The sequence below is a fragment of the Rhincodon typus genome, chromosome 34, assembly GCF_021869965.1.
Source record: "Rhincodon typus isolate 14 chromosome 34, sRhiTyp1.1, whole genome shotgun sequence".
Lineage (NCBI taxonomy): Eukaryota > Metazoa > Chordata > Chondrichthyes > Orectolobiformes > Rhincodontidae > Rhincodon > Rhincodon typus.
Window position 1 is genome coordinate 19537962 of NC_063365.1, and position 27677 is coordinate 19565638.

A 27677-nucleotide genomic window follows, 5' to 3' on the forward strand; every position below is an offset into this window, starting at 1 on the left:
GGAGATGCTGCCAGACCTGCTGAGCTTTTCCAGCAACTTTGTTTTTGTTCCTGATTTACAGCATCCGCAGTTCTTTTGGTTTTTAAATGAACAGATATTATGACATCTGTCTAAACTCTTCAGTCAAAGAGCTAGGTTTTTGAAGAGAATTGCCAAAGAGAGTTTTGGAGGGAATTCCAGCCTTGTTGAGCTGATCAGGGTTAGGGTAAATGATTCTGGAATCAGTCAGTCATAAGGCCAGTGTTACAAAAGACGGAGCTTCAGGGTAGTGAATGAGAAAGTGGCGAACAACTTCCGCACGCTTTTTGTAATGAAGGGGAGTTTTAAGACTGTCCCTAACGTGGGTGTTCAGCTGTTAGATTGGCCACTGCCGGGTGTTGGGGAGGTGCTATAACATATCAGCTTTCTCAATACGGAGTCTGAAACCTGTCGGGTCGGTTGCTTTGTAAGGGAAACTGGGGGGGCAGGATCAGGAAAGGGGAAGGACTTGATTCTTGTTTACAAGGAGTCCCAGGCTGAGCACGCACACAGACAAGAGTTGGTGCACGAGATAGAGAGAGCAGGGAAACTACACTGGGAATTTCTGCGTTCGTTTTTGGGGAAGTTTGTTTCCTTCATCTACAGCCCCAAGAGCTATAACTGCCTAGTGCCTACACTGTGTCAGAGAGAGAGACAGTGTGTGTGTGTGCGTATCGCTGGACGATGAGGGTAAGGAATTGAATTTATTTCTTTTTTGTTTTTCCTGTTTGAGAGATTCCATGGTGGTGTAGAGCTGTGTGTAAACACTGAACAAATCGCCCCGAGTCTCTGAGTTTCCTTATGTCAGACTGAACTCTCTGTGGACCCCTAATGTCCTATCAACCTGCTCAGAAATGCTGTTGGGGCTGATGCGACTTTAACCTGGTCCAGAGGTGGGGACACTACCACAAGAGCCCTTCCCTGATGGATAAGGAGCAGGGATCAGGAATGTGAAACAGGTGTATTAACCTGGTGCACAGTTTGAGGGGACTCTCATTCTAGTGTACACAGTGACAGTGGATTGTCCTAGCTCCTGCCTGAACCCTGGAGATAAACTGATTGGGGGGTGGGGGGGGGGGGGGGGGGGAGGGAAAAAAACAAGGACTGTTTAAAGCCCAGCTCCTCCCGACTATACGTTCACCCTGCATCTATCTGGGCGACCACCGCCAAGAGAAATGAGGCCAGTCTACGGCCCACAGTATAGGACTGAGGGAGTGTTGCACGGTCTTCCAGAAGCAATCTCAAGCCAAAGCATCTGGGATATACCCCCAGGAAGGGCTTTTGTGGAGCACAGACAGTGTGTCCTTCCCCGGGCTCCCAAGACCCACCTGCCCCAGAGGAATGTCACCAACATATCCAAAAAAAAACTTACTGCATTGCCCAAAGTTTCCATTCGGCACTTATCCGTACACACAACCCTTACCACTCCCCTTCCCCCCCACTAAAAAAAGGAAAGTAATTCGCTTTAGTGTTTGTGGGATCTTCCTGTGCTATTCCCCAGTGACTGCGCTACGCACGGTGCAAATCGGAGTGGGCCCTGGGAGCTGCTCCGTGGTTGAGTTTCGGCTTTTCTTCGCTCGCATAGCGCGCTGTGAGTTGCTGCTAGTTTTCCTCAACCACCATGTAACTGACCACTTGCTCAGTACTGTTAACCGGACTTTGCTGCTGTCTGTGTAGAGGGATTAGCTCGTCCGCGGTTTGGTGACTGCTGCGAGACTCAGTTATCTGTTTTAGCTGATTCGGCTGTAGTGAAAAAAAACCACTGTGCTATCACCTAAGTAAAGAAATGTCACTTATATAGTTCTTCTCGTGATCTCCGGATGTCCCAAGTACTTTACAGCCAATGCTTTTCAGCCACTTTTGCAATGTTGTTATGTATGAAGTGCGCAGCCAATTTACATGTAGCAAGGACCCACACAAAACGGCAACACGACCCTTTGTATCGTTGCTGCTTGCCGGATAAATATTGGCTTAGGACAGCAGTGACAGCTCTTAGTGCCCTGGGATCTTTCTGATTATGTCTGAGGTGGGAGCACTCTCTGATTATTGCTGTGGAGTGCCAATCTGGAAATTCCCACTCTGGTACCTAGAGTGGGACTTGAACCTTCAACTGTCCCACTCAGAGGCAGAAGAGCCTGCCTATTGACCCAAAGCCTTTCATACCCTTACTGTATGTCCTCCTATCCCTCTGGCTGCTTGCACCTAATGGTGAGCTCGGTTGGCTGGTTTATGAAGCAGAGTGATGACAACAGGGCAGGGGAGACCACGACTAGAGGGCATAGGTTTAAGGTGAGAGGGAAAAGATTTAAAACCGACCCAAGAGGCACCTTTTTCATGCAGAGCCAGAGGATGTGGTGGAGACTGGTACAATTATAACATTTAAAAGTCATCTGGTTGGGTACATGAATGGGAAGGGGAAGATGGGCCAAATGCTCCCAAACGGGACTGCATTGATTTAGGATATCTGGTCGGCATGGAAGAGTTGGACCGAAGGGTCTGTTTCCGTGATGTACATCTCTAAAATTCTATAACAGCACAGGTCCAATTCCTGCGCTGGCTGAAGTTATCATGAAGGTCCTGCTGAGTCCCACCAGTCATCTCTCTCTCTCTCTAACGAGAGAGCAGGACTGTTGTGACATTTTACAAGTACTTTGCCAGATGTTGACATAATTAAGGAGTTCCAGCGCACAGATGCTATCTGCATGGCACGCTACACCAGTCGGGAACAGGCTGTGTACATTGTGTGCACACGTATGTCAGTTTTTGACAGAAGCCTTCTGACTTGTCAAGACGAAGAGGTGAGAAAGTTGGTGTATTTTTAACTTGCTGCTTTCGCAAGGCTGTTGATGAGCTGTGAGCAACACATGGGATTGTAAATGTGCTGGAGTTTCTTCTGGTGCTTGACACTGGATACTTGATAAAGTGTTGTTTATTTTGTTTGCAAGTTGCCCTTGTCCTTCACTCACATCATCGTTCCTATGCAGTATGTCACATGCTGCATGTTCTCTGAGTCCCATCTTTAACTGGATGAGTGGCCTCTATTTTTCCCATCCTTGACTTTATGTCTAGTTTGATAGAGTATTTTTTTTAGAAAGAATTGCACAACTCCTTGTACTGTGGGTGTTCTTGCTGTCCTTAGTTGGCCCTTGAAGAGGTGGCATGCATTGTTCTTGAATTGCTGTAGTTTGTCTGATGAAGGCTATTCCTACAGCTCTATTTGGGAAGGAGTTCTAGGATTTTGACCTAGCGACAATACACAACAGATTTCAAAGTCAGGGTGGTTTGTAACTTGAAGAGAAACTTGCAAATGATCGTGCTCCCATTACCATGCCTGTACAATAACATTATATGGTGTTGTTTCCTAGAATCCTCCTTTTATAATGGATTCACTCAGATCTTTCTGCATTCTACCCATGGCCCTCACAGTCTAACCCCAAGCCCAGGAGATCCAATTGTTACACTAATCAGAACATTTTAGTGTTTAGTAGCCAATTTGCTCTGCACAAACCTGCATCAGTGTGTTAAGAAGGTGCAAGATTGTGAAAGGTGGTTCATCCTCTGGTATTAATCTTCCCACCTGCATTTTTGCATTGTGAAGCCTTGCAATGGGATGCTACTTCATTGCATAGCTGGTAACACCAATCTCTCATAGAACTTTGGAATTGCAGGAGGACACGTAGCCAGTCATGCATGCACTGGCTCTCTCTGTGTAAGAGCCATGCAATTAGTCCCATTCCCCTGCTCCCTGCCCACAACCCCCTGCAACCAGTTTTCCCTTACCCAGTTCCAAGACCAAGTAGGTGTCTAATGTTTATATTTTGGGGAAGGTGCTAGGACCATGACTGGCTGAGGAAGCCTCTCCATGAGCGCCCAAGTTCTTTCAACCACAAGAGGGAGTCCCTCCATGCAGGCATTAACATAACCTTTGTGTTGGAGTGGCTTCACAGTTCAGGAATTCACCCTCTTTAAGTACAGGAGATTTGATAGAGGTGTTTAAGATCAGGGCATGCTTCAATGGGATAGGTCAGGAGAAACCATTACTGTCAGAGACAAATCAATAAGCCAGAGGACAGAGATTTGACAGGACTGACAGAAGGCTCATGAGGAGATAACAGTTTGGAGCTGGAGGAATACAGCAGGCCAGGCAGTATCTGAAGAAGGGTCCCGATCCGAAACGTCAGCTTTCCTGCTCCTCTGATGCTGCCTGGCCTGCTGTGTTCCTCCAGCTCCACACTGTGTTATCTCTGACTCCAGCATCGGCAGTTCTTACTATCTCTGAGGTTCGTGAGGAGAACATTTTTGATGCAGTAGGTGATTAGGATAAGAGATGCACTGTCCAATAGGGAACTGGATACAGATTTCCTTTGAAAAGGAATGGGATATATACTTAAAGGAAAAGGTTTCAAGGACTGGTGGGAAGGATGAGGAATGGGCCTAACTGAATTGCCCTGTGACAGAGGAATGGGTTTATGTTTCCCTAAACTGCACCTTCTCCAATCTTTGCAACCTATCACCCTGCATTACAGTTGATTTTACAGGCAGGTATCTGAACACCTCAGATGCCAACCTTTTGATCTGTGCAATCAGCCCCACCTAACCGTTTGGACACTGAGAGGACTTCAGGCCATGTCCTCACATCTCCTTGAACTCATGCTGAACCCATACGATGGGCCGAACAGCTTTTTTCTGTGCTGTATTATTTTATGCTTTGTTTTGAAATCAGGAGATGGCCTGTGTCTTTAAAACTTTCCAGTCCTTTGCTATGTGTGTGTGCCTTTTTTCCTTTCTCTCAGCATTGGACCTGGGAGCAGGAAGTGCAGCTGATGAGTTCAGGGTTCCTGCTTGTGTAGCTGGAGATTGCTTTCATTAACCTGCCTCACATCTTGGTCTCGAGCACTGGCTTGTTTTTGGTAGTGGGCAAGTTTCCTGTTGTGCAGGGCAGGAGCGCACAATGCAGAGGTTAATCCTGGTTGATGAACAGGGTCAGGGAATGACATAGTAAGCACTTGTGGGCATTGTGTTATCCAAACAGGGCCCATTCTCCAGAGCCAGCTTCTAATGGCTGTTTATGCATTGTGTATTTTTCAGTTTTGAGAGTTAAGAACTTGCATTTACATAGTGCCTGTTACAGACTCAAGACATTCAGATGTACTTTACGGTCAGCAAAGTACTTTTTCCAGGTCTAATTCAGATATAATACAGGAAAATGATGTCTGCACTGAGCAAGATCCTACAAACAGAAATGTGATAAATGGTCAGATTTTTAACAAGTGCTAGAAAACTGAAATTGAAACTAACAATTCAAGAAGTATTCAGGTGGTGTGCCAGATTCTGGCTAACATTCCATGTGTGCACCAAGGATTATTGAGACCTGGATTATTGACTCCTGAAACCTGAACCTGCCTATTCTCTGAATAGATACTGATGGTGACAGTGCGAATCTCTGGGATGTTCTGTTTCTGCCTTGCTTTCAGTATGGTTTGAGCTCCCATCTATAATCCCCTTTTCTCTCAACATTGACTTCTCCAATCTTTGCAATCCATCATCCTTGATTACATTTGAGGACTTCTCAGGCAGGTACCTGTAGAGTTCAGATACTACCTGTGCTCTGTGCTGTTAACCCCACCTCACCCTTTTAGACACAGAAAGGACTTTAGACTGAGTCTGCACATCTCTCCAAATGCCCTGAATTGCTTTTGTATCTGGTCCTCATATAATCCATGCATTTATAAAATAAAACAATTAAAATCTGTTCTTGAATGGTTCCAGTGTGCCATAAGTGAGATAAGGTGGATAAAAAGCTGGAATCACCTGACCTCGCTATAATAGTTTGTATGAACAGCAGTGATAGAGGCAATTGTATTCATCCCAGGGGAGCATATGAAAGGTATGATGGATAATCTGTTCATGGGTCTTGCTGCATGCAATCTAGTTGCTTCATTCCCTACACTGCAACAACGACTACCCTTCAAGAAAAATAACTCATTGGCTGTGAGGCAGGTTGAGAGATGCCGAGGACATAAAAGGCATCATTTAAATGCAATTTTTTTCCCCTTTACTTCATGGAAGGAAAAGGAAGCTACTTGTTGCATTACAGCGTGAGAATGCTCCCAACATGAATAACTTTTTCTGCTCTCTTTCTTTCTAGGAAACTATGCCCCAGACATCAATTTTTCCCAGCATGCTTGGCACCAGTTGTAGTGGTCATGTCCAGCCAGATTTGGAGGAGAAGTGTGTGGATCCAGTGTACCAGGATGGCAGTTTAGTTTCAGGGTCCCTTGAGGTGCTCATTGAACACTTGGTGCCCACTGTTGACTATTACCCCGATGTGAGTATTCTGCAATGCTTTATTCCCTTTCCCCTTCATCCTTGAGATGCTGTTCCTCTTTGGGTGGTTTCCCTCCATGTTATAGTTACAGGAATCAGCCATTGAGCCTCTTGGGTCTTTTACTGGTGGCCATTGAGATTATGCAACCTGACCTTAAGGGATAATAGGAAGGCAATGGCCTAGTGGTACTGTCGCTATACTGTTAATCTGAGACCTAGGTAATGCCCTGGAGACTCAGGCTTGAATCCTGCCACAGCAGATGGTGGAATTTGAGTTCAACGAAAACCTGGAATTAAGAGTCTAATGATAACCATAAACCCATTGCTGATTGTCAGGAAAAACCCATCTGGTTGGAAAAGGAAATTGCCAACCTTACCTGGTTTGGCTTACTTGTGACTCCAGCCCCACAGTGATGTGTTTGACTCTTAAACTGCCATCTGGGCAATTAGGGATGGACAATAAATGCTGGCCTAGCCAGCGATGCCTTCATCCCATGAATGAATTAAAAAATCATTGACCGACAATCCATCAATTTCAGTTCTGAAATAAACAATTGATTTTAGATTTCATTGCTATGTACAGCAGAGGGTTCCTAACTTCCACTGCCCTTTGCAAGATGATATATATCCCATTTTGAGCCTTAGTGAATCTGGTTCTAATTTTTAGACTCTGCTCCCTAGTCTTAGACTGTCCAACCAGTTGAAATGGTTTTGCCACATCTACCCTTTCTGTTCCCTTTTATTATCTTGAACACATTGATCAAATCACCCATAGCTTTCTAAATTTGAGGGACTTCAACCCTGGTTTGTTAACCTGCCTTTGTAACTTAGCCCTTGAAGTGCATGGGTGCAAAGACACAGGGACTGATAGAGGGAGACTTCTCGGTTAGGAATTGATCTCCCTGCTGTTTAGCCTGTGGATTTAGGATGGGATGAAGAAACTGAAGGCATTGTTGCTAAGTTTGCAGACAACACAAAGAGGGACGGGTAGTGTTGAGGAAGCGGGAGGCTCCAGAAGCACTTGGACAGGCTCGTAGAGTAGGCAAAGAATGGCAGATGGAATACCATGTGGTAAAGTATAAAGCTATGCACTTTTGGTGGGAAGAATAGAGGCATAGACTATTTTCTAAATGGAGAAAGGCTTCGGAAATCTGAATTACAAAGGGACTTGGGAGTCCTAATTCAGGATTCTCTTAAGGTTTACATTCAGGTTCAGTTGGCAGTTAGGAAGGTAAATACAATGTTAGCATTAATTTTGAGAGAGCTAGAATACAAGAGCAGGGATGTACTGCTGAGGCTGTATAAGGCTCTGGTCAGACTGTATTTGGAATATTGTGAGCAGTTCTGGGACCTGTACTTATGGAAAGATTTGCTAGATTTGGAGGGGGTCCAGAGAAGGTTTACAAGAATGCTCCCACGGATGAAGGGCTTTGTCATCTGAGGAGTGGTTGAGGACTCTGGGTCTGTACTCGATGGAGTTCAGAAGGATGAGGGAAGTTTCATTGAAACTTACAGAATACTGAGAGGCCTGGATAGAGTGGACGTGGAGAAGATGTTTCCGCTGGTGGGAGAGACTAGGACTCGAGGACTCAGCCTCTGAGTGAAGGGACGACCCTTTAGAACTGAGATGAGGAGGAATTTCTTCAGCCAGAGGGTGGCTAATCTTTGGAACTGATTGCTGCAGGAGGCTGTGGAGGTCAAACCGTTGATTGTATATAAACAAGACATAGAAAGGTTGTTACAGAGATAGTAGGAACTGCCGATGCTGGAGAATCTGAGATAACAAGGTGTAGAGCTGGATGAACACAGCAGGCCAAGCAGCATCAGAGGAGCAGGAAAGCTGAAGTTTCGGGCCTAGACCCTTCCACGTTCTGTGGGGGAGAGGTTGGAGTGGGTGAGAGGGGTGGAGAGGTTGAGGCGATCGATGTCGCGACAGCAGTTGGAGATGAAGAGGTCGAGGGAGGGTAGGAGGCCGGTGGAGATAAAGAGGTCGAGGGAGAGTAAGGTTCTTGATTAGTAAGGGAATTAAGAATTACAGTGAGATGGCAGGACAATGGGATTGAGAAACACATCAGCCGTGATCAAATGGTGGTGCAGACTCAATGGGCTTAATGGCTTAATTCTACTCCTCTACCTTATGGTCGTATGGATTTCAACTTCCTGCCTTGTAGTTTCAGGGCCCTTTGTTCAGTTCTGACAAATGAAAATGTACCTGTTTCTTTTTCTTACCCCTAGCGGACGTATATCTTCACCTTTCTTCTGAGTTCACGTGTCTTCATCCACCCACAAGAGCTCTTGGCAAAAGTTGGGCAGATCTGCACAAAGCAGCTGGAGACGGGGACCGAAGCGGATGAGGTACAGAGCAAGATGTAGCATCCGTTTGCTTTGTTAATCATGTCTAGCACTAGAGGTGGAAATTCAACCATGCTGCATACTGCGTGGAATGCATGTATCCATTTTCTCTACCAGGGCGCCAGGCAGAATGGCTGGGAAGTGGGCAGTTCAAGGTTGTGGGTGCCAAGATGCATTTCTGAAAGTAACTGGTGGCCATCCTGAGTTGCAGTGCTCTCAGACATTTCATTTGGAGACTAGTGTTGTATTATTGCTCAGATGTCAGAAAGGCACTAAACCTTTAAGACATGTAGTTAACATAATGATGTGTGATACTCTAGTATAAAATCTAATTCTTTGCTCATTCAGTCAGCAGTAGGTTGGTCAGATTGCTTGTTGGCCTATTAATCAGCCACTTAACTAGTCATGTAACACAGTAGCAATCTAAATAAGCATATAACAAGACTAGATATGGAAGTCTACCATATTGTGTTAGTTTATATAGTAGATAATAAACTTCCAGATATCTGACTCAACATGAATGATGATGGCAGTGGGATATGTTAGCCCATGTAACATATAGACATTGACAATTGCAGAAGCACAACATTGACTGCAAATCCTGTACTCCTCCCAGGTCACCAAGAGATACCATAGCCCCCCTACTCCTCAACTAAGGGAAAATCCAACTTTCCTCTGAACAATGCCATGGAACACCTAGCCAGGTCCCAGCTTAAGCATTTGTAGGACTACATGTTTGTTTATTTTCTTTTGCTTGAATTCCTATTTCTCTTACTGAAGAATTAAACTACAGCAGATGAAGGGAGAAAGACTCTTAACAACAGAGCAGTGCCTGGAGCATGTGCTCACTGACAAGGGGGCTGGCTGTGAAATTATAAAATGTGTTTTTGACACAAACTCAAAAGTGTATATGCCTGCAGCCAATCATGTGAAATCTGGCAGCTCTGACTAACTCGTTTGTTCAACAGGAATGGTCTGTGAGACAGAAATGTGATTTTACACAATGTTGCTGCAAAATATGGCAATATCTGCTGGGTAGCAGAAGGGAAGTTTAACAGTTCTCAGCTCGGATCTGTGCCTGCCTGTGGCAAATAGCTGTGATTCATCTGTCTTTTTTGTCTGCAGTACCTGGGAAGCATATAATGGAGGAACTTTCATTTTCTGTGGTGTCCTTCACCATCTCAGGACCTCCTAATGTGTTTTACAGCCAGCATGGACATTTTTGAAGTGTGTACTTGCTGTGGTAATGCAGGAAACATAGCTGTCAACTGCGCAGAGAGCAAGCTTCCACAAACAACCATGTAATAATGACCAGATAATCTGATTTATGGATATTGATAACTCTCCTGCTCTGCTTCAAAGCAATACCATCAAACAGCACCAGAGAAGGCCCTTGATTTAATGTTTCACCTGAACAATGGCACCTCAGACAGTGCTTATTTTTAATTCATTCATGGGATGAAGGTGTTGCGTAGTGAGACCAGCATTTATTGGTCATCCTTAATTGCCCAGAGGGCAGTTAAGAGTCAATCACATTGCTGTGGGTCTGAAGGCATATGTAGGCCAGACCAGGTAAGGATGGCAGTTTCCTTCCCTAAAGGCCATTAGTGAACCAGATGGGTTTTTCTGACAATCAGCAATGGATTCATGGTCATCATTAAATTCTTAAACTTCAGGTTGTTAGTTTTCAAAAACTGAATTTAAATTCCGCCATTTGCTATGGCAGGAATCAAACCCAGGTCCCCAGAACATTACCTGGGTCTTTGGATTAACAGTCCAGCGATAGTAGTGCTAGGCTGTCACCTCCCCCATTGGAGGTGTGGCACCTCCTCAGTGCTGCACTGGAGCGTAAGCCAAGAATTTTGTGCTCAAGTCTCTGAACCCATAACCTTTTGGATTCAGAGGTACAGATGCTAGCCACTGAGTTGTCACTGTTGGAAGTACCACCCTCCATTTTTGCATGGAGCCCCATGTTCCAGAAGCCTCTCCATTCCCTGGCAAGAGTTGAAGTCACTGGTGCAAATGCACAGCAAGGCTCTTAGTGTCCCGTCTGTTGGCAAAGAGAGATCAGCGTTTCCAATGAGGATCCTTGGTCAAAGCCACATTCAGGCGAGTGACTGTGTCCATGTGAGAGCCAGCTTTTCACAAATGGTCACACATCTATTGGGTCCAGCATTTTAAGGGTTTAATTTTCCAAATTCCATCATTTTCTTCTTGTCTGTTTGCACACAGCTTGGGGTTGTAAATAAGATGAGAATTTTCCGAGAGCAGTGCATTGCTGCTCCCATTCTCCAGCTGGCTCTTTCCTGTAGGTCATGGGTCAGTGCACTCGCTGAGGGTCCTCTGTCACGTTTGATGGAAATTGTTTGTCTGTTAGCTTGGCAATGACAACTATCCATCGCACTGAAAAAAACACAGAAGCAGCAACTTGCATTGAGATAACACCTAGTTAAAAATGTTCCAGGGTGCTCCATGAAGATCAGGCAAACTTTGACACCGAGCTATTGTGATGGATGAGGTGGAGTCTAAGGAGCCTCTTAAAAATGGAAGAGAGAGGCCTGGGGAGGAAATTTCAGAACTTGGGATCAAGTCCATTGAGCATGTGGCCATTGATGTTATACATAACTAGAGCCATACAGAATAATGGCAACTCTGAAACAACTCAGTGTGGAGTTTGCACATTCTACCTGTGTCGGCATGGGCTTCCTCTGGGTGCCCCAGTTTCCTCCCACAGCCTAAAGATGCGCAGAGTGGGATTAGCCATGGGAAATGCGGGGTTATGGGAATAGGATAGTGGAGGTTGGTCTGGATGGGATGCTGTTTGGATGGTAGTTGTGACTCGATGGGCCGAATGGCCTGCTTCCACCCCATAGGGATTCTGTGATTAATGATTATAAACACAGAATGCTGGAAAAACTCAGCAGGTCTGGCAGTGTCTGTGAAGAGAGAGACAGACTTGAAACGTTAACTCTGTCTCTGTTACAGGAAGGATATTAAACTGGTGAGAATTCAGAAAAGATTTACCAGGATGTTGCTGGGAATGGAGGATTTGAGATGTAAAAATAGATTGGAAAAGCTGGGACTTTTTCCCCAGGAGCGTAGGCGGTTGAGGGGTGACCTTATTGAGGTTTATAAAATCATGAAGGGCATAGACAAGGTGAATGGCAGGTGTCTTTTCCCTAGGGTGTGGGACGTCAAGACCCGGGGGTGGGGGCACATTTTTCAAGGTGAGAGCAGAAAGATTTAAAAAGAACATGAGGAGCAACTTTTTATTACACAAAGCGTGGTTCGTATGTGGAATGAACTGCCAGAGGAAGTGGTGGATGTGGGTACAGTTACAACGTTTCAAAGACATTTGAAAAAAACATATGAATAGGAAAGGTTTGGAGGGATATAGGCCAAGTGCAGGGAGGTGGGACTGGTTTAGTTTGGGAACAAGGTTGGCATGGATTGGTTGGTCTGAGGGATCTGTTTCCATGTTGTATGACTCCAGTATTCTCTGTGTTTGTTTCAGATTTCCTGCAATATTTTGCCTTTTATTCAATGCCAGCTCTAGTTTACCTTTGCTTTCAGTATTTACTTCTCTGTCTTTACTTTTTGTTTAATTGCCTTCCCTTCTTTCTTCTTTTGCCTTCTTCCTTTGCTCCATTCTTTGCCTTCACTCTGTACGTCACTCGGAGTTCCCCTTGTCCTGGATACTCCCTCTCACCTGGTGGTTTTAGCTTCACTCACTCACACCCCAGTGGCTGGTGTGCAATTGCAAATGAGAGCATGGTTTTAGAAACATCAATAGGTTAGTACTCGTTAGAATGACAGGCATACTGTCGATTAGCACAAGTTACTAGTCCAGTCCCTGGCTCACCAGTATTAGAAGCCCTTTGATTTCATAATGCAAACATAGCTGGGTTCTGATGTCTCACTTACCTTTTTGTACCAGCCAGCCAACCAACCACTGAGCTGAGCAGCCAGATCAAATATTTGTCCTCTATCCTAACCCTCTCGTACGAATAAAAATCAAATTTTGTTTTTTTTTAACTATTGCTGATTTTTTTTTCCCAGTGAAAGAATTAAGTTTTCTGTAATTGGCGCTAAACATTCCAGGAGTTAAAAGTTCTCTTGCGTGTTTCTCCTTCATCTGCCAATCCCACCTGACCCTCTCGCACTCTCTCACTCACCAGACGCCCAGTGTTTTCCTATCCATCCCTTTAGTACAGGGTCTAGACAGAGGTTGAGGGTGAACATCTGACAGCATTCCTCCTCTTGGCCAGATTCCACAGTTGTCTCCAGTGACGTCAAACAGTTGAGAACAGGCAGTGCTCCATCGCATGTTGCTCATGGCTACATTCCAAATATCAGGCAGCTTCACATGCTACACCCGTCCTTTCTAATCTTTGCCGTGAGAACACTTTGTTTTAGGCAGCAGGGGTTAGCACCTGTGGCCGTGTATATCTCTGTAACTATTACACTGTCCCCCCCGTGTCCCTGTTAGTGGTGTGGGGCTAAAGAACACACTGTGGCTCATTTACCATGCTAGGTGCGGAGTTGCTGCAGTGCTTTTAAACTGGTTTTGTGTAAGCATACACTCCGAAAGGATGTATGTGTGTAGATTCAATCTATCTCATAAAGTGTTTAAGTAGAAGGATATTCACAATCATGGCACAACCTCAGGAAACCCAAGGAAATTTTCACATTTGGGTTCGCTCCAGGATTTATTTTCAGGTTTGGATATCTAGCATTGGCTGCAAATCTTCCTCGGACAACTTGTATTTGGGAAGGTCTCTGTTATTAAAACTCCCCCTTTTACCCTTTAAGAAACTTTACCATATTTCCATAATCTCTACAGGCCCAACCTTGAACAGATCTGTCAGCCACTGATGACACAATTCAGCTAGTTTGTTAGGTCTTTTCAACTAATTAAAATCAAACATTATGTTCAAATATACCAATTGAATGTCTTTGGATGTGTACTGTCTCTTTGCTTGTTAATCCTCCATGGCCTCTTGTCACTCCTCCATCTCTTCAATCTCTTCCAACTCTACAATCCCTAACCCCAAACTCTCAAACTTACTGATTCAGACCTACTGTGCATCCCATTCTTCCTTGTATTCCAGGATGTTTTGCAGTCTCCTTGGCCCAACATTCTCCAGAGTTCCCTTCCCAAATCTCCTGTCTCTCTATCTCGCTCTCTCTTCCTTTAGGACCCATCGCTTTGTCATGGTTATTTCCCTGTATCTCCTTTGGCTCAGCATCTGTCACAGTGAAACACTTCAGGCCGTTTTACTACACCAAAAAGCACTATGTAAATGCAAAGTGTTGTTGCTGCCACATCATTAAACTCTTGGCTTGTTTTCCCACAGGCAAAAGTGAAGGAATTTGTCCCAAAAATCATCCAGCTGCTGACTGAGTGGACAGAAACATTTCCACATGATTTTCAGGATGAGAAATCTATGAAGGAACTGAAGGACATTACTCATCAGATAGCACAGTGCGATGAGGTGAGGGGTTCAGCGGGGGATGGGAAGGATTTCTTTAAAAAAACTGATGTAGTTTTTTTCCCTTGTGCACGTGTTCTTTGATTAGGATTTAGAATTCCAAAGAATTTAATGTTCTTGTATCGCAGGATGTTTTGCAATATTTAGATAAAGAGGTTTCCACTAATGTTTTCACTCCAACATGTTGAGTGTTAGTCTCCTTCCTCAACCTCTCCACCACCACCACCACCTCCACCACCTCCCACCCCGACCCCACTCCCAACCTCCGTAATATCAAAATTACTGTTCTGTGGAGATTCTGGGAAGCTGGGGCATGCTGTCCTTAGAGTAAAGAAACTGAGGGGAGGAGGGGTGGGGTGATTTATTACAACTTGTTCAAAACTGAGGAGCCTTGGTAGCTAGTTGAAAACTGTTTGCATTGGAAGAAAAGTGAGTATACAGTGGATACAGATTTTTAGCAATTGGCAAAAGAACTCGAATGGGATGATGAGGCATATTTATTTTAATCAGTGAGTTCTTATGAACAGGTATACATTGCCTCAAAGTGTGGATTTAATTCTAACTTTCAAAAGGTGTAAATGTCTAGGAGACACTTACCACCTTTAAGAAGCTTCTTAAAACATACAATTTAGTCCAAACTTTGTCTTTTGTCCTAATATAGTAATTACTCAATTAACGTTCTAGTTATATTTCTGAAAAGTACAACATTAACTGGAACAGGGTTAAGTGAATTATTTTTTTTCTTATTAAAAGTAATGTAAAAGCTAGGTTTTGAAGTATCCTTCCCATCTTAAAGAAAACAGTATAAACTGAAAGCTTAAGTATTGTACATTGTTAAAGTACTGTCATTGTAAACACAATGAGATAAGTGTAAAAATGCAGAAGAAATAAGCTCAGATATAGTAAGAACTTGCGATGCTGGAGTCAGAGATAACACAGTGTGGAGCTGGAGGAACACAGCAGGCCAGGCAGCATCAGAGGAGCAGGAAAGCTGACGTTTCAGGTCGGGACCCTTCTTCAGAACTTTATACTCCTCTCGTGCTCGCTGCCTCTGTCCCTGTTTCCCAGTCCTCCTGGTTGCTGCTTTTCTCTCCCAAAGCCTAGAACAAGGGGGCATAGCCTCAAAATAAGGGGGAACAGATTTAGGACTGTGTTGAGGAGGAACTTCTTCACACAAAAGGTTGTGAATCTGTGGAATTCCCTGCCCAGTGAGGCAGTTGAAGTTACCTCATTGAATGTTTTTAAGGCAAAGATAGATTTTTGAACAGTAAAAGGAATTAAGGGTTATGGTGAGCGGGCAGTTAAGTGGAGCTGAGTCCACGAAAAGATCAGCCAAGATCTTATTGAATGGTGGAACAGGCTCGATGGGCTCCCGTTTCTTATGTTCTTACCCCAGTGAAGCACCTTAGGAAGATTAAAGGTGCTATATAAATTTTAAGATGTTGAAACCAGACAGAACATTTACAAGGGAGTTCAATACACACTTTTAAAAGACAATGTTAAGGGATAGGAATAGAGCCACCAGGTTGGATATGGAGTTAATGTCTGTGTGGTCATCCAATGCTGAAATTTCCTTGTCTCAGTCGTTTGAGAAATGGGGTGAAGGACCATCCTGGGGGTCACTGAGCACATTGTAGTTTTTGAGGGTAATAGAGTGTCTTGGGCAAGTGCCCTCTCTTAGTGAGAATCAAACCGCTGAGGTCAGAACATACCCAGAGGAGCTTCTCATGCAGAGCTAACAGAGTCTGTTTTGCAGTTTGAAAAGAGAGACCCGCACCCACAAATTCTCATGGCTGTCTGATCTTGGGAGTATTGAAGCTGGGGACCAGCACAAAGTGTAGAGTCTTCAGCCTTTTTGGGGAGGGGAGTTGTGGAGTGACTGAGTGTACGTTCTATCTTTTCATTTTCTCTGCACAACATCTCTCATCATTCCACTTCCTCTTTCTCCACCCTGTACAGATCAGGATGTAGCCATTACGACAGTAGCGAAGGAAAAGTAACAGATCTCCATGGTAACGAAATGAAAGAGATTCTTCAGGGCATGTCACAAAACCCCGAGTGTGTTAACAGTGACAAACAGTTTTCAACACATCAGTGTTTAGGTTAAAGCCAGCGAGGGGTTAATTCTTTGTCTACAGTTCCAAGTTGTTTGGGAAATATTCATCCCGGTTTAGGCAAAGAGAAACAGAGAAGCAGCAACTATTAATGGAATGTTTAGCAAAGTGAAGCCAGCACATTCTATATTCTTGTGCTGAGACTCCTCCCCCCTGCCCAACTCTTCACAAATAATCCATCTCTTTCAATCCCACAATAGCCAAGGCACAATCAAAGGAACTGTGTGCGGCCAAAACTGTTGAGAAAAGTGCTGCTTGAAAGGAGATACCAAAGGCTGAGATGGAGTAAATCGGACCCACCACATGTTTTCATTTCAAGGCCACAGGACTCCCTCAGAAGTCAGGCTTTCCAATCAGCCCCTGATGTGAAGGAGCTTTCTTTCCGAACGTAGAATTTGACAGCACACAAGGAGCTATCACCCCCTATGCTGGCTCTTTGGGAGAATTCCCCCAATCAGTCCCCCTCCTTTATCTGTGGCCCCGCATTTTCTTTTATCAAAAGATGCCACCACCTTCAGGCTATACGTTGCAGGTCACAACAACTTTGCCTGAAAGTCGCATGAGGGTTTCTCCAGGTAGACCTTAGCAGACGTCCTGTAGAAATGGTTGTCAACGCGGTTTCTCCAGAGTTTCAGCTTAAATTCTTGTAGACCATTGGGAGAAACCCCATGCAAGTTTTCTGATGTTGTCACTGATTAGCAAGCTGGCCTTTCACAACTTAAAGCTGCCTTTAGTTTAAGGGACATTCCGTTATAATGCAGAAGCCTGAATAAATATTTGGTGCTTTCTTGTTTTTTTTCTCTTGTTTCTACTAGTATGTCAGCCTTATTGGGACTGCAACTCCAAATATACAAATTATGAGCAAACATAGTCTATTCGGCCCCTTGAGCCTGTTCTGCCATTTGATAACATCAAAGCTAATTTGATATTATGGCCTGTACTTTCCTGTCTTATTCCCAAAATCTTTCACTCGCTTGCTGCCTTAAAAAAAATTCAATGACTCTGCCTCCACTGCTTTCTGTTCCACAGACTAATAAACCTTTGACAGAGGGGGGAGAAAGTATCTCCTCAGCTCCATCTTAATTGCAGACTGTTTATTTTTAGAGAGTGTCCCCTAGTTGGAGTTTGTCCCATAAGGAGTGCAGCATGAACTGAGAATGGCTGCTCAGCAAGGCCAACGCTGGCATTGCCCATTTTCAGGATACCTTTCTCATTGCATGCTACCTGAAGGGTAATAGTTACTCTGCCACTAGGTAGCCATATAACAAAAATGTTCTTATAGCTTTCAGTTGTAAGCTGGACCAGGACTCCTTTATACAAGCAAGCCTGAAATTCTGGAACAGTCAGAACTTCCAAAGCTCATACATCTGACCCAGTCTTGATTTGGCCTTTACGTTCAAAGCAAACTTGATTTGGGTTATATAACTGAATTTTTCTTTAATTCATTTATTGGATGTGGGCATCACTAGCCAGACCAGCATTTATTGTTCATTCCTAATTGCCCAGAGGGCAGTACACAGTTGTCAACCACATTGCTGTGGGTTTGGAGGCACAAGTAGGACAGACCAGGTAAGGATGGCGGATTTCCTTCCCTAAAGGGCACAAGTGAACCAGATGGGTTTTTATAACAATTGACAGTGGTTGCATGTTTATCGTTTAGCCAGCTTTTTCTTTATTGTAGATTTTTATCGCATTCAAATTTCACCATCTGCCATGTCCCTAGAGCATTACCTTGGGGTTCTGGATTTCTAGTCTAATGACATTACCATATGCCACCCCCTTCCCTTGTTTCACTGTTATACCACAAACTGTGCCGTTCATTAAATACCTTAGTTTTGTTACACACCAGTGCAAATCTTCTTGTTTATCCCCATGTGTCCTGAGATTTAGAGACATAAAGCTAGCTGCTTTATGCTTATGCATATCTGCTTCACCAGTGGTAGGTACAAATGAGTTGGATTATATTTTTGAATACTGATGCGATATGGCTCCCCAGTGTAATGCACATGCCTGCCTCCTATCCTGCAGGCTCCACCTGTTCTCTGTATGACAGTGTTTCCTCTCTGCTCATTTCCCTCAGGAAAACTCCAGCGTGAAGAAAAGCATTAGTCAGATGACCCAAAGTCTGATCCGCAACCTCTCGAGCCACAGCCAGTACCAGGAGGCACGGGAAATCATCAAACCATCGGTCACGGACAAGCAAACCATCCTGAAACCCAAGACTCAGTCCAGTCAGAAGGATATACTGAGTGTCTGCAATGACCCCTGTGTCTTGGCCCAGCAACTCACCCATATCGAGATGGTACGTGAATGCTTTTGGGGACTTTACAAAGCTGCGTATCAGAAAGATATGAAACGGTGCGGGGTCAAGAAAAGAAGCATTTAAAAAGAGTTTCCGAGTTACCAGTGATGATTTGACACGCACAGATGGCTTGTTTGTCACAACACTGCCCTTTCACCCTCAAACCTGGCTCCAATCCATTTTTACTGCCACCACAGTTGAGAAATGAGGGCTGATTTTCAGAGTGTGCTGTACTGGCACACAGTCTCTCTTGAGCAAACAGGGAGTAAGGAGCTGGATGGAATTGCAAACTTTAGGTCAGGGACTCATTAAAATACGGAAGCAGATTTTTCAACCTACAAGACTGTGCTGGCCTTTTTTTTTAATCCATTAGACCTCATAAAATCCTGCTCTTCCTAATGCACCATACACCTTGTGTTACCTTTTTCTTCAAAACAATACATTTTCATCCCCTTTTGAATGAATTTTGTGGATCCTTTTTGAAAACCGGTCTGCAGCAGAGGGTTTCACGTGATAACCCAGCTGCTGTGTGTAAAGAGATTTTTTTTTTCCTAATCCCTTTAATTCTTTTTGAAATCAGCGCCCTCCCTTTACCATCTCAATGAGCAGTGACAGCAACCTTTCATCATTTGGCTTCATAATCTAGAGGGCGCAGGGGTGACTGAAAGACTTTTTTCTCTATTCGAATGTCTTTACACTGCAAACTTTACTGCACTGTATCTGAGAGTGGGAATACTCTAATACTGTCTGTGATGTGTGCCCAATTTTAAACATGACAACTGCGTTTCTAAACAGTGATTGGTCTGGCTGTTATTCATGTAACCGTGTCTAAATTGATATCTCCTCTATTCCTGCAGGAACGATTAAGACACATCACTCCAGAGGAGCTGGTGCATATATTTAACCACATGGATTCAATGGACAATCACAAGGTAGGGATGTGAAGTTTTGCAATGGTCTGCCTTCAAGCTTCTCCTGGCAGCCCTGCTTATCCAGAGTTTAGCCTTTGAACCTCAACGATTTTCTGTCATTAGTAAATCGTAGCAGGCTGTTTGTTCTGTGAAGAATGTCTGTTTGTGTTTGTGCAATTATTGTGTAACACGGCTACATGTTTCAAGCTCAGTTGGTTGGGAGGCCAGAGTGTACAATGACGAGATGCAATAGGAGGAGAAGTCAGACCATTTGGCCCCTCATATACTGCCCTCTGCCGTTCAGTAAGATCATGGCTTACCTGTTTGTGTTTTCAATTCCACATTCACGTGGCCCCTTTGATTCCCATGCCCAATGAGAATTTATCCCCCTCTGTCTTAAAATATACTCAATGATCTCAACTTCATTGCCTTCTAAGGCAGAGTTTTTCAAAGTTGTACAAGCCTATGAGAGAAAATCATGTCTCCTCATCCCTGTCCTGAAAGGGCTACCCATAATTTTAAAACATTAATTTCAATCTAAAACAATACCTCCAGTGTCCAAAGATGTGCAGGATAGATGGATCGGCCGTGCTGAATTGCTCCATAGTCTTAAGGGATGTGCAGGCTAGGAGGATTAGCCATGGAAAATGCAGGATTATGGGGATAGGATTGGGGGGTGGTCTGGGTGGGGTGCTCTTCGGAGGGTTGGTGCACACTCGATGGGCTGAATGGCCTGCTTCCATGCTATAGGGTTCAATGATTCTGTGATTCCTAGACTCACCTATAAGAGAAGGCGTCTTTTCAACGTTCACTTTGACAAGAACTATTCAGGATCTTATACAAGTCAAGTGAGTCACACCTTGGTCTTCAAACTGAAAACTGTGAGAAACAGGAGTCGGCCATTCAGCCCCTCAAGCCTGCTCTGCCATTGATTAGAATGGTGGCTGATCCAATGCTCTTCACACCCACTTGCCTGTCCTTTTTCCCCCATAACCCTTGATTTCCCCTTCTGATTAACAATCTATCTGTCTGTCCAGTAGGAACAAGCCCAGTCTGTCCTACCTTTCCTCATAAGACAACCCATTCATTCCAGTTCTAAGCCTGCTAAGTGAGTTAATGCTGTTCTAGCTAAAGATAAGAAAATATTTCAATGGAGCATGCTGATGCTGACCATGCGTTTCACTTAGCCACCTCCCTCAAGTTCCAACACTGACGTCTTACAGCTGGTGGGCCACTGGTTTAAAATGGTTCCAGGTTGTTCAGGTCTCCCGTCTGCTGCCTCCTCCTTCCCACCCATCCAACTCCTCCCCACACCCACCCTCCATCTCCTCCTCCTCCCCACCTCTCCCCAACTCTGTTCGTCCTCCTCCCTCTCCACTCCCTCCTTCCCCTCCCCCAGTACTGCACTCCCCTCCTCCTTCCCCAAACCCTCACTCCCTTCTTCCTACTCCTTCCCCAAACCCTCACTCCCTTCTTCCTCCTCCATCCCCAAACCCCTCACTCACAACTCTTCTCCTCCTCCTCCTCCCCGCACCTTCCTCCTCCTGCTCCTTCCCGCCTCCCAGCTCGCTGCCTTCCCCTCCTCCCCTCCCTACCAGACCGAGACCCGGCGTGGGCTGGTTTTGACGGGATTGATGCTGGGTTTTTATTGTGGCTCCGAGTCTGGAATGTGATCGTCCTGGAGCCACCAATTTACACAGCAAACAGCTGGAAGGAGGCAGAGAGAAATCTTAAACCACAAGCTGCCTGCATGCATCAACACCCTCCAGAGTGTTTTGTTTTTGGGAGGGAGGGGTAGCGGTGTCAGAAAATCACTTATCAAAGTCTTCATGTTTCAGCTGCTGGTCAAAGTCTCGACATTTATGTTTTTGTTTTAAATTCTGCTTCTTTTCAAGAGCTGTCGCAGTGACATCAAGAAGACGTGCAACTTGGAAGCGTGTGACAACTGGTTTAATCGGCTCAGCTCTCTAGTTGCCACTGAGATATGCAGAGTGAGTTCACAGGAATGAGTGCCTTGCTTCTGGCAAGCAATTACTCACCTCAGCTGCTGTGTGGCAGTATGTGTCAGTAATATTAGCGGTACAGTTGCTTCAGCCCTTTGTGCGTTTTGGAGATGGGGAGAGAGTCACCCAGGAAAGCAAATGATTGCATTAAATCGCTCCCCCGCCAAATCTCCAGCATGTGTCTTTGGGGGGGGGCTACACTTTTGATTTTGCTACCTCAGTGTTTTGATCCATTCCCACACTCCACGAAGGTTCTGCAAAGTTAACTCTTCACTCTCGTGCTGTGCTCTACACAGAGAGCACTGGAGAAATTCAGCTAGTTTGGCAGCATCTGTTTTCAGAGAAACTGTTCATGTTTCAAGTCTGAAAGGACTGTTTTTCAGAACTCTGCGGGTCTGTTTGTTTCAAGTTTTCAAACTCTGCAGTTTTTTTCGTCTTTTATATGAAAATGTGTTCTTTGTGTGTGACAGGTTGTGCAGGCAAATATATGTGATTGATTGGAGGGAGGAGATGAGGGGGTCTGCAGAATCCTAACTGACTATCCAAAGTCTTCCTCCTGCATGTATACCCTTCTCACAGAGGCATTATCTAATTGCAGGTTGGGAAAAAGAAACAGAGGACACGAATGTTGGAATTCTTCATTGATGTGGCACGGGAATGTTTTAACATCGGAAATTTCAATTCCCTAATGGCTATTATCTGTGAGTATCTTCTCTTAGAAACTGTCCAGTTCCTGACCCCCACCGCACCACCACACCCCGCACCTCCCCACCCCTTGCACATCTCCACTTTTCATTGGTCCACTGTTGGAAGCCAGACTTTTCAGCTCCTGAGCTCTGAAATTCCATCCCCACCAAATTAAAATAAAAAATCCCTTCTTCCGCAATTACATGAGTGGCTTCCTTCTGTGACATAACATTCAACCCATCTTACCTGTGTCAGTTCTATTACTTAGTGCCAATCCTCTGTTTTCACTTGTTCTCCCCCACACACAGCAGACCATTTCCTGCTCCCCCTTTCTTAAAAGCTCTCTTCGAACCCAACTGCTACTCAACTTCCCAAATATCCCCTGACGTGGCTTAATGTCAGATGTTGTTTGTGAAGCCCCTTTGGATATTTTACAATGTTAAAAGCGCTGTGTAAATAAAGCTGATGCTGTCATAGTTCTTAGGATCCCTGCAGTGTGGAATCAAGCCATTCGGCCCATTGAGTCCACACACCCATCCAGACCCATCCCCGTATCCCATCCCTATAACTCTGCATTTCCCATGGTTAACCAACCTAGCCTGCACGTCCCTGTATACTATGGGGCAATTTAGCATGGCCAATCCACCTAACCTGCACATCTTTGGACTGTGGGCGGAAACTCACACAGAACACAGGGAGAACATGCAAACTCCACACAGACAGTCACCCAAGGCTGGAATCAAGCCCAGGTCCCTGGCACCGTGAGGCAGCGATGCTAACCACTGTGTCAGATTAAGGAGAGTGGAATCTCTGTCTTCCTGTTTCTCTGTCTCTCTCCCTCCTGTCCACTGCTGTCTGAAGAATAAAGGCACACTAAGTACAGTTTCTTCACTGATAGTACTTCTCTCCTTCTGTCACAGCTGGAATGAATCTGAGTCCTGTTGCCAGGTTGAAAAAAACCTGGTCCAAAGTGAAAAAGGCAAAATTTGAAGTTTTGGAAGTAAGTATAGTGTGTGTGTGTGTGTGTGTGTGTGTGTATACGTGCGCTCACGGTTTCTGGAAATCTTTTCGTTGTTTCCTATTGCACAATGATGATTGTAAAATGATTAAAGAGGAACCACGCAAATCTAAGGTCCCTACTTTTCTGGGTCTTCATGCTGCAAACTTGATAAAATTGTTTTCCTTTGTACCCTATAGACTGATCCTTCCAGTTACATCCTTCCCAGCCTCTTGTTTATAGTCCCAACAAGTTACTTGGCTCAAACATAAACTCCCAGCAGGCACAAGCGGAAGCTCATGCCACCTTCTCAAGGGGCAATTGGAATAAAAGAAATAGAAGCAGGAAGCATCTGCGCCCCCCCACCATCATTCAGTAAGATCATGGCTGATCTTTTCGTGGACTCAGCTCCAACTTACCTGCCTGCTCACCATAATCCCTAATTCCTTTACTGCTCCAAAATCTATCTATCTTTGCCGTGAAAGCATTCAACAAGGTCGCCTCAACTACTTTGCTGGACAGGGAATTCCACGGATTCACAACCCTTTGGGTGAAGATGAATAAGAGATGTCAGCGTACCCAAGGAGAGAATAAACAAAAATCTCTCAGTAGAGGGATGGTGAGCGGGATAGGGTTAGATTGGTAGTTTGAAAGAAAGAGTTGCCAGGGAGTTGCTCAGGAATGTGAGAGAGTTATTCTGGTGCTGAATTGATCTTGGGGACTGAGGTGTAAAGGGTAGAGTGTGCGATTTGTTGAATTTTGGATCAATGGTTGGCCTGCCCCTGTTTATTGCTCTGTGATTACAGCACCACCATGTGGCAATGCTTTGGCTAAATGGCCCCATATCTGCAGGATGTTCTAGGATTTGCACTCAAATATTCACACTGTCATGTACGGGAATGTGATCTCCCTGAGCATCAGATACAAGAGCTCTGCCCACAGGACCTGGGTACCCATTACCAGCCTAAACAAATGCATGGGTCTTCAAAGTATCCTGAATGTTCCAAAAGATGATCAGTGCAGCCTCAAAAACATTATGTTCATTGTAAAGTTTATTTGTCCTACAGCTGTGATGCTCACAGAAAACACTTCAGGTTGAAATTGTTTTGGCTTGAAGAGGTGTGCATGAAATCCCTCTCTGGTGTTTTAACAGAGGCCATGACTTGCTTTAAATGGGTCAGTGTCTCCTGTAAAACAGCACAAACATATGCTGAACAAAAACACAAGTTGCCGGAAAAGCTCAGCAGGTTTTGACTCACAATCATATGCTGATATTGCCACAGCACCATTTTGAGATTCAGTCCATTAATGTTGTTTGTTTCTAACATTCCATCCCCTACTCCACATTCCATCCTGTGTAATATATACCGGATGTCAACATAGCTGTGAATGAACATGACGTGGGAGCATCATTCATGGCATTTACAGGATGGATGTAAGCCATTCAGCCCATCATGTCTGTGTGGAGTCTTTGGGTTTTATTTGATGACTGTACCATGTCCTGGCTCTTGGCCATAGCCCTGTACTTTCTTCTGTTCTTGTGTGCATCAGACACAGTCGGGGTTGGGGGAGTGAAGAAAATAGGAGGATAAACCTTTTACACAGGGAGTGGTAATGTACATGCTGCTTACAGGGTAGTGGAAGCAGAGAATATTAACAACATCCAGAGGAACAACATCTTGAGGGGAATAAATTTGCAGTGGTGTGGGGATAGAATGAGGTAATGGGACTTACTGGACTTTTCTACAGCGGGCTGGCACAGACTCAATAGGCTATCATTTCACAATAACTCCCTTTTGAACATTGTAGAAACTGCTTCCACCAGCCTTCCAGGCAGTGCACTCTAGACCACAACAATGTGCTACCATTTCATTTTTCAAAGATAAATCCTTTTTCCAATCTAAATTTCTGGCATTTCTGCTTATCCTTCCTGCAAAACCATACCTAATACCAGTCTCCAATGGGATGCTAGTCCCAAAATCTGGGTGACCCCTTTCTCCCTCGGGGTCAGAATGAAGGTGTGTGCTTTCACTGACATACTCACACCATTGGTAAAATAATCAAGAAAGCTTTCAACTTAACGCCAGATTGTGTGTTTTCTTTGTTTGGTTGAACAGAATCACATGGATCCGTCCAGCAATTTCTCTCACTATCGAACAGCACTTCAGGGGGCAGTGCAGAGATCGCAAACAGCGCACAGCAACCGGGAGAAGGTAAAAAAATCCATCACTATAGCAAGATGTTGCTCGATTTTAATTATCTGTCAGGGAAGAAAGGCCAGCCAGGGTTCAATCTTGTCTCTTCTATGGGTATCAGTGGAGGTTTATAGAACCCATGGCACTCTATGTATGTGGAAATGCATCAGTTGAGAAAGGCCATTTGGTCTAAATGGTTATGTTTGTGTTTATGCAGTGCTCAAGTATCCTCCGCATTAATTCTGTTGGCCCTGTCAGGATAACTGACTATCCTTTTCTTACATATACATTCCTACCCATTCCTCAGTGCATGGAGACATTGTAGCCATTTAGCCCATCAAGCCTTTGTCTGCTCTCCACAGTGCAATCAAAGAATCACAATAGAATCCCTACACTGTGGAAGCAGGCCATTCAGCCCATCAAGTCCACACTGATCCTTCAAAGAGCATCCCACCCAGACACCCTGTCCTGTAACCCTGCATTCTAATCCACCTAGCCTACACATCCCTGGACACTATGGGCAATTTAGCATGGCCAACCCACCCTAACCTGCACATCTCTGGACTGTGGGAGGAAACTGGAGCACCCAGAGGAAGCCCACGGCAACATGGGGAGAGTCCTGTCAGTTGGTTTTCTTTTCCCCAGCTCTGTCCTGCATGTTTGTTTCTCCTAAGAGGCCATGAAATTTCCTTTCCAAACTATTCACCATCCAAGCCTCCAGCACCTTCACAGGCAGCAAGCAGCTTCAAAAATATTCACGTTCCCCCACCCCTGTAACTGTTAGTGAAAATGTTAAATCTGCATCACATCGTATTTGTGCTGAAAGGAACACCTTGGCCCCACTCCTACCCCTCAGCTTCCAATCTTTCTGGGTTCCTTATGAAACAGCCTCACCCTAGTTAGTTTATCACGCGATAGTTATTGAAAGAAAGCAGGAATATTATCCATAGCCAGCTTGTGTTCCTCCTTCCATCAAGACCATGCACAAGAAAGAACAGATTATCTGACTGCATGTTTCATTCGTTTCCGCGGGAGCTTTCAGTACGCAGTGTGTCATCTGCATTTGCGAACATAATATTGAATGAATACACTTCAAACCATTGTTATTGTGTGTGTTGATTGAGAGACATGATAAGGCACTGTGCGAATGAGATAAGACCGGATAAAGTATTACCATTTGGTTTTTCAAATTTCCTTTAATTAAAAGAGCTATTTCTGATTCAGTAACTCAAGGGGATAAATTGTTTCTTTTTGTAGATTGTCATTCCAGTATTCAATCTCTTCATTAAAGATATCTACTTTCTGAACAAGATTCACGCAAACAGGCTAGCTAATGGGCAAATTAACTTCAAGGTAAGGAGGCTAGCAGCAACATCTCACACTAAACAGGTTTGCAGTAGGTAGCCATTTCACGGTTCTGTATCAAGACGAATAATACCACCTGGTTTTATAATACTTTTCCCCCTCTCTCTCTGCAGAAATTCTGGGAAATTGCCAAGCAGATCAATGAATTTATGATGTGGAAACAGGTCGAGTGTCCCTTTGAGAAGGACAAGAAGATCAAAAACTATCTCCTGACAGCTCCTGTTTACACGGAAGAAGGTAGGTGCCTCATGTTAACAAGCTGGGCTTGTGAGACTCATGCAACATCATAGGGTGACACGATCCACCTTCATTACACTAGTAATTTTGGTGCTTCAGATATCAGTTTAGTGAGGGTTATGAGAAGTCGTGGTTGATGTACCTAGATTGTGACTTCGATTGATACCAGCAGTGCCACTTTTGAGTTAGATGCCCCCTTTAAATCGGCCACAGCAACAGAAGACAGTGCTTTGAGTAAAAGTGAACATCAACTTCTACATTAAAAGCAAGATACTAGAGATCTGTGTCCTGGAGCATCTGTGGAGAGGGAAACCGGGTTAACATTTTGAGTCCCAGTTTGACCTCTTCGGACCTGTCAGGTTCGGTGCAGGTTGGTTTCTCCCAGCTCTTGCTGATGGGATAGAATCCCAGTGCTGTGGAGGGGCAGTTGAGGTAGAGAGAGCATGAGGGAAGAGCGGAGACTGAGAGGATGAGAGAGAGCATGTGACAGGAAGGAGGGCAGGGGGTTGTGAGGAAGAGGTGTGGAAGGATGAAGTGGGTAAAGAGAGCGAGCGTGTGAGCTGGAGTGGGTGTGTGCGCGCAAACAGGGAGTGGGAGCAAGAACATGGACATGGGAAAGGAGACAGGTGTGATGATGAAGTTAAAAATAAAATCTACCACAAAGTTTCTGTTCAGGA

At 44.6% G+C, this 27677-nt stretch overlaps 1 protein-coding gene across 1 annotated transcript in view; it reads left to right on the forward strand.

Annotated features, from left to right (window-relative positions):
* Positions 1-427: 427 nt before the first annotated feature.
* The window catches only part of LOC109912509 (ras-GEF domain-containing family member 1A), a 34306-nt gene continuing 7056 nt past the window's right edge, over positions 428-27677 (forward strand). Inside the window, exons 1-12 of the mRNA XM_020511946.2 lie at positions 428-708; positions 6167-6346; positions 8581-8700; positions 14055-14192; positions 18384-18605; positions 19463-19537; positions 21412-21507; positions 22118-22220; positions 23127-23206; positions 25321-25416; positions 26656-26751; positions 26877-27000. Of these exons, the coding sequence (XP_020367535.1) occupies positions 703-708; positions 6167-6346; positions 8581-8700; positions 14055-14192; positions 18384-18605; positions 19463-19537; positions 21412-21507; positions 22118-22220; positions 23127-23206; positions 25321-25416; positions 26656-26751; positions 26877-27000 (1336 nt within the window). The 5' untranslated portion in view covers positions 428-702. The remainder of the gene's footprint in view (positions 709-6166; positions 6347-8580; positions 8701-14054; positions 14193-18383; positions 18606-19462; positions 19538-21411; positions 21508-22117; positions 22221-23126; positions 23207-25320; positions 25417-26655; positions 26752-26876; positions 27001-27677) is intronic.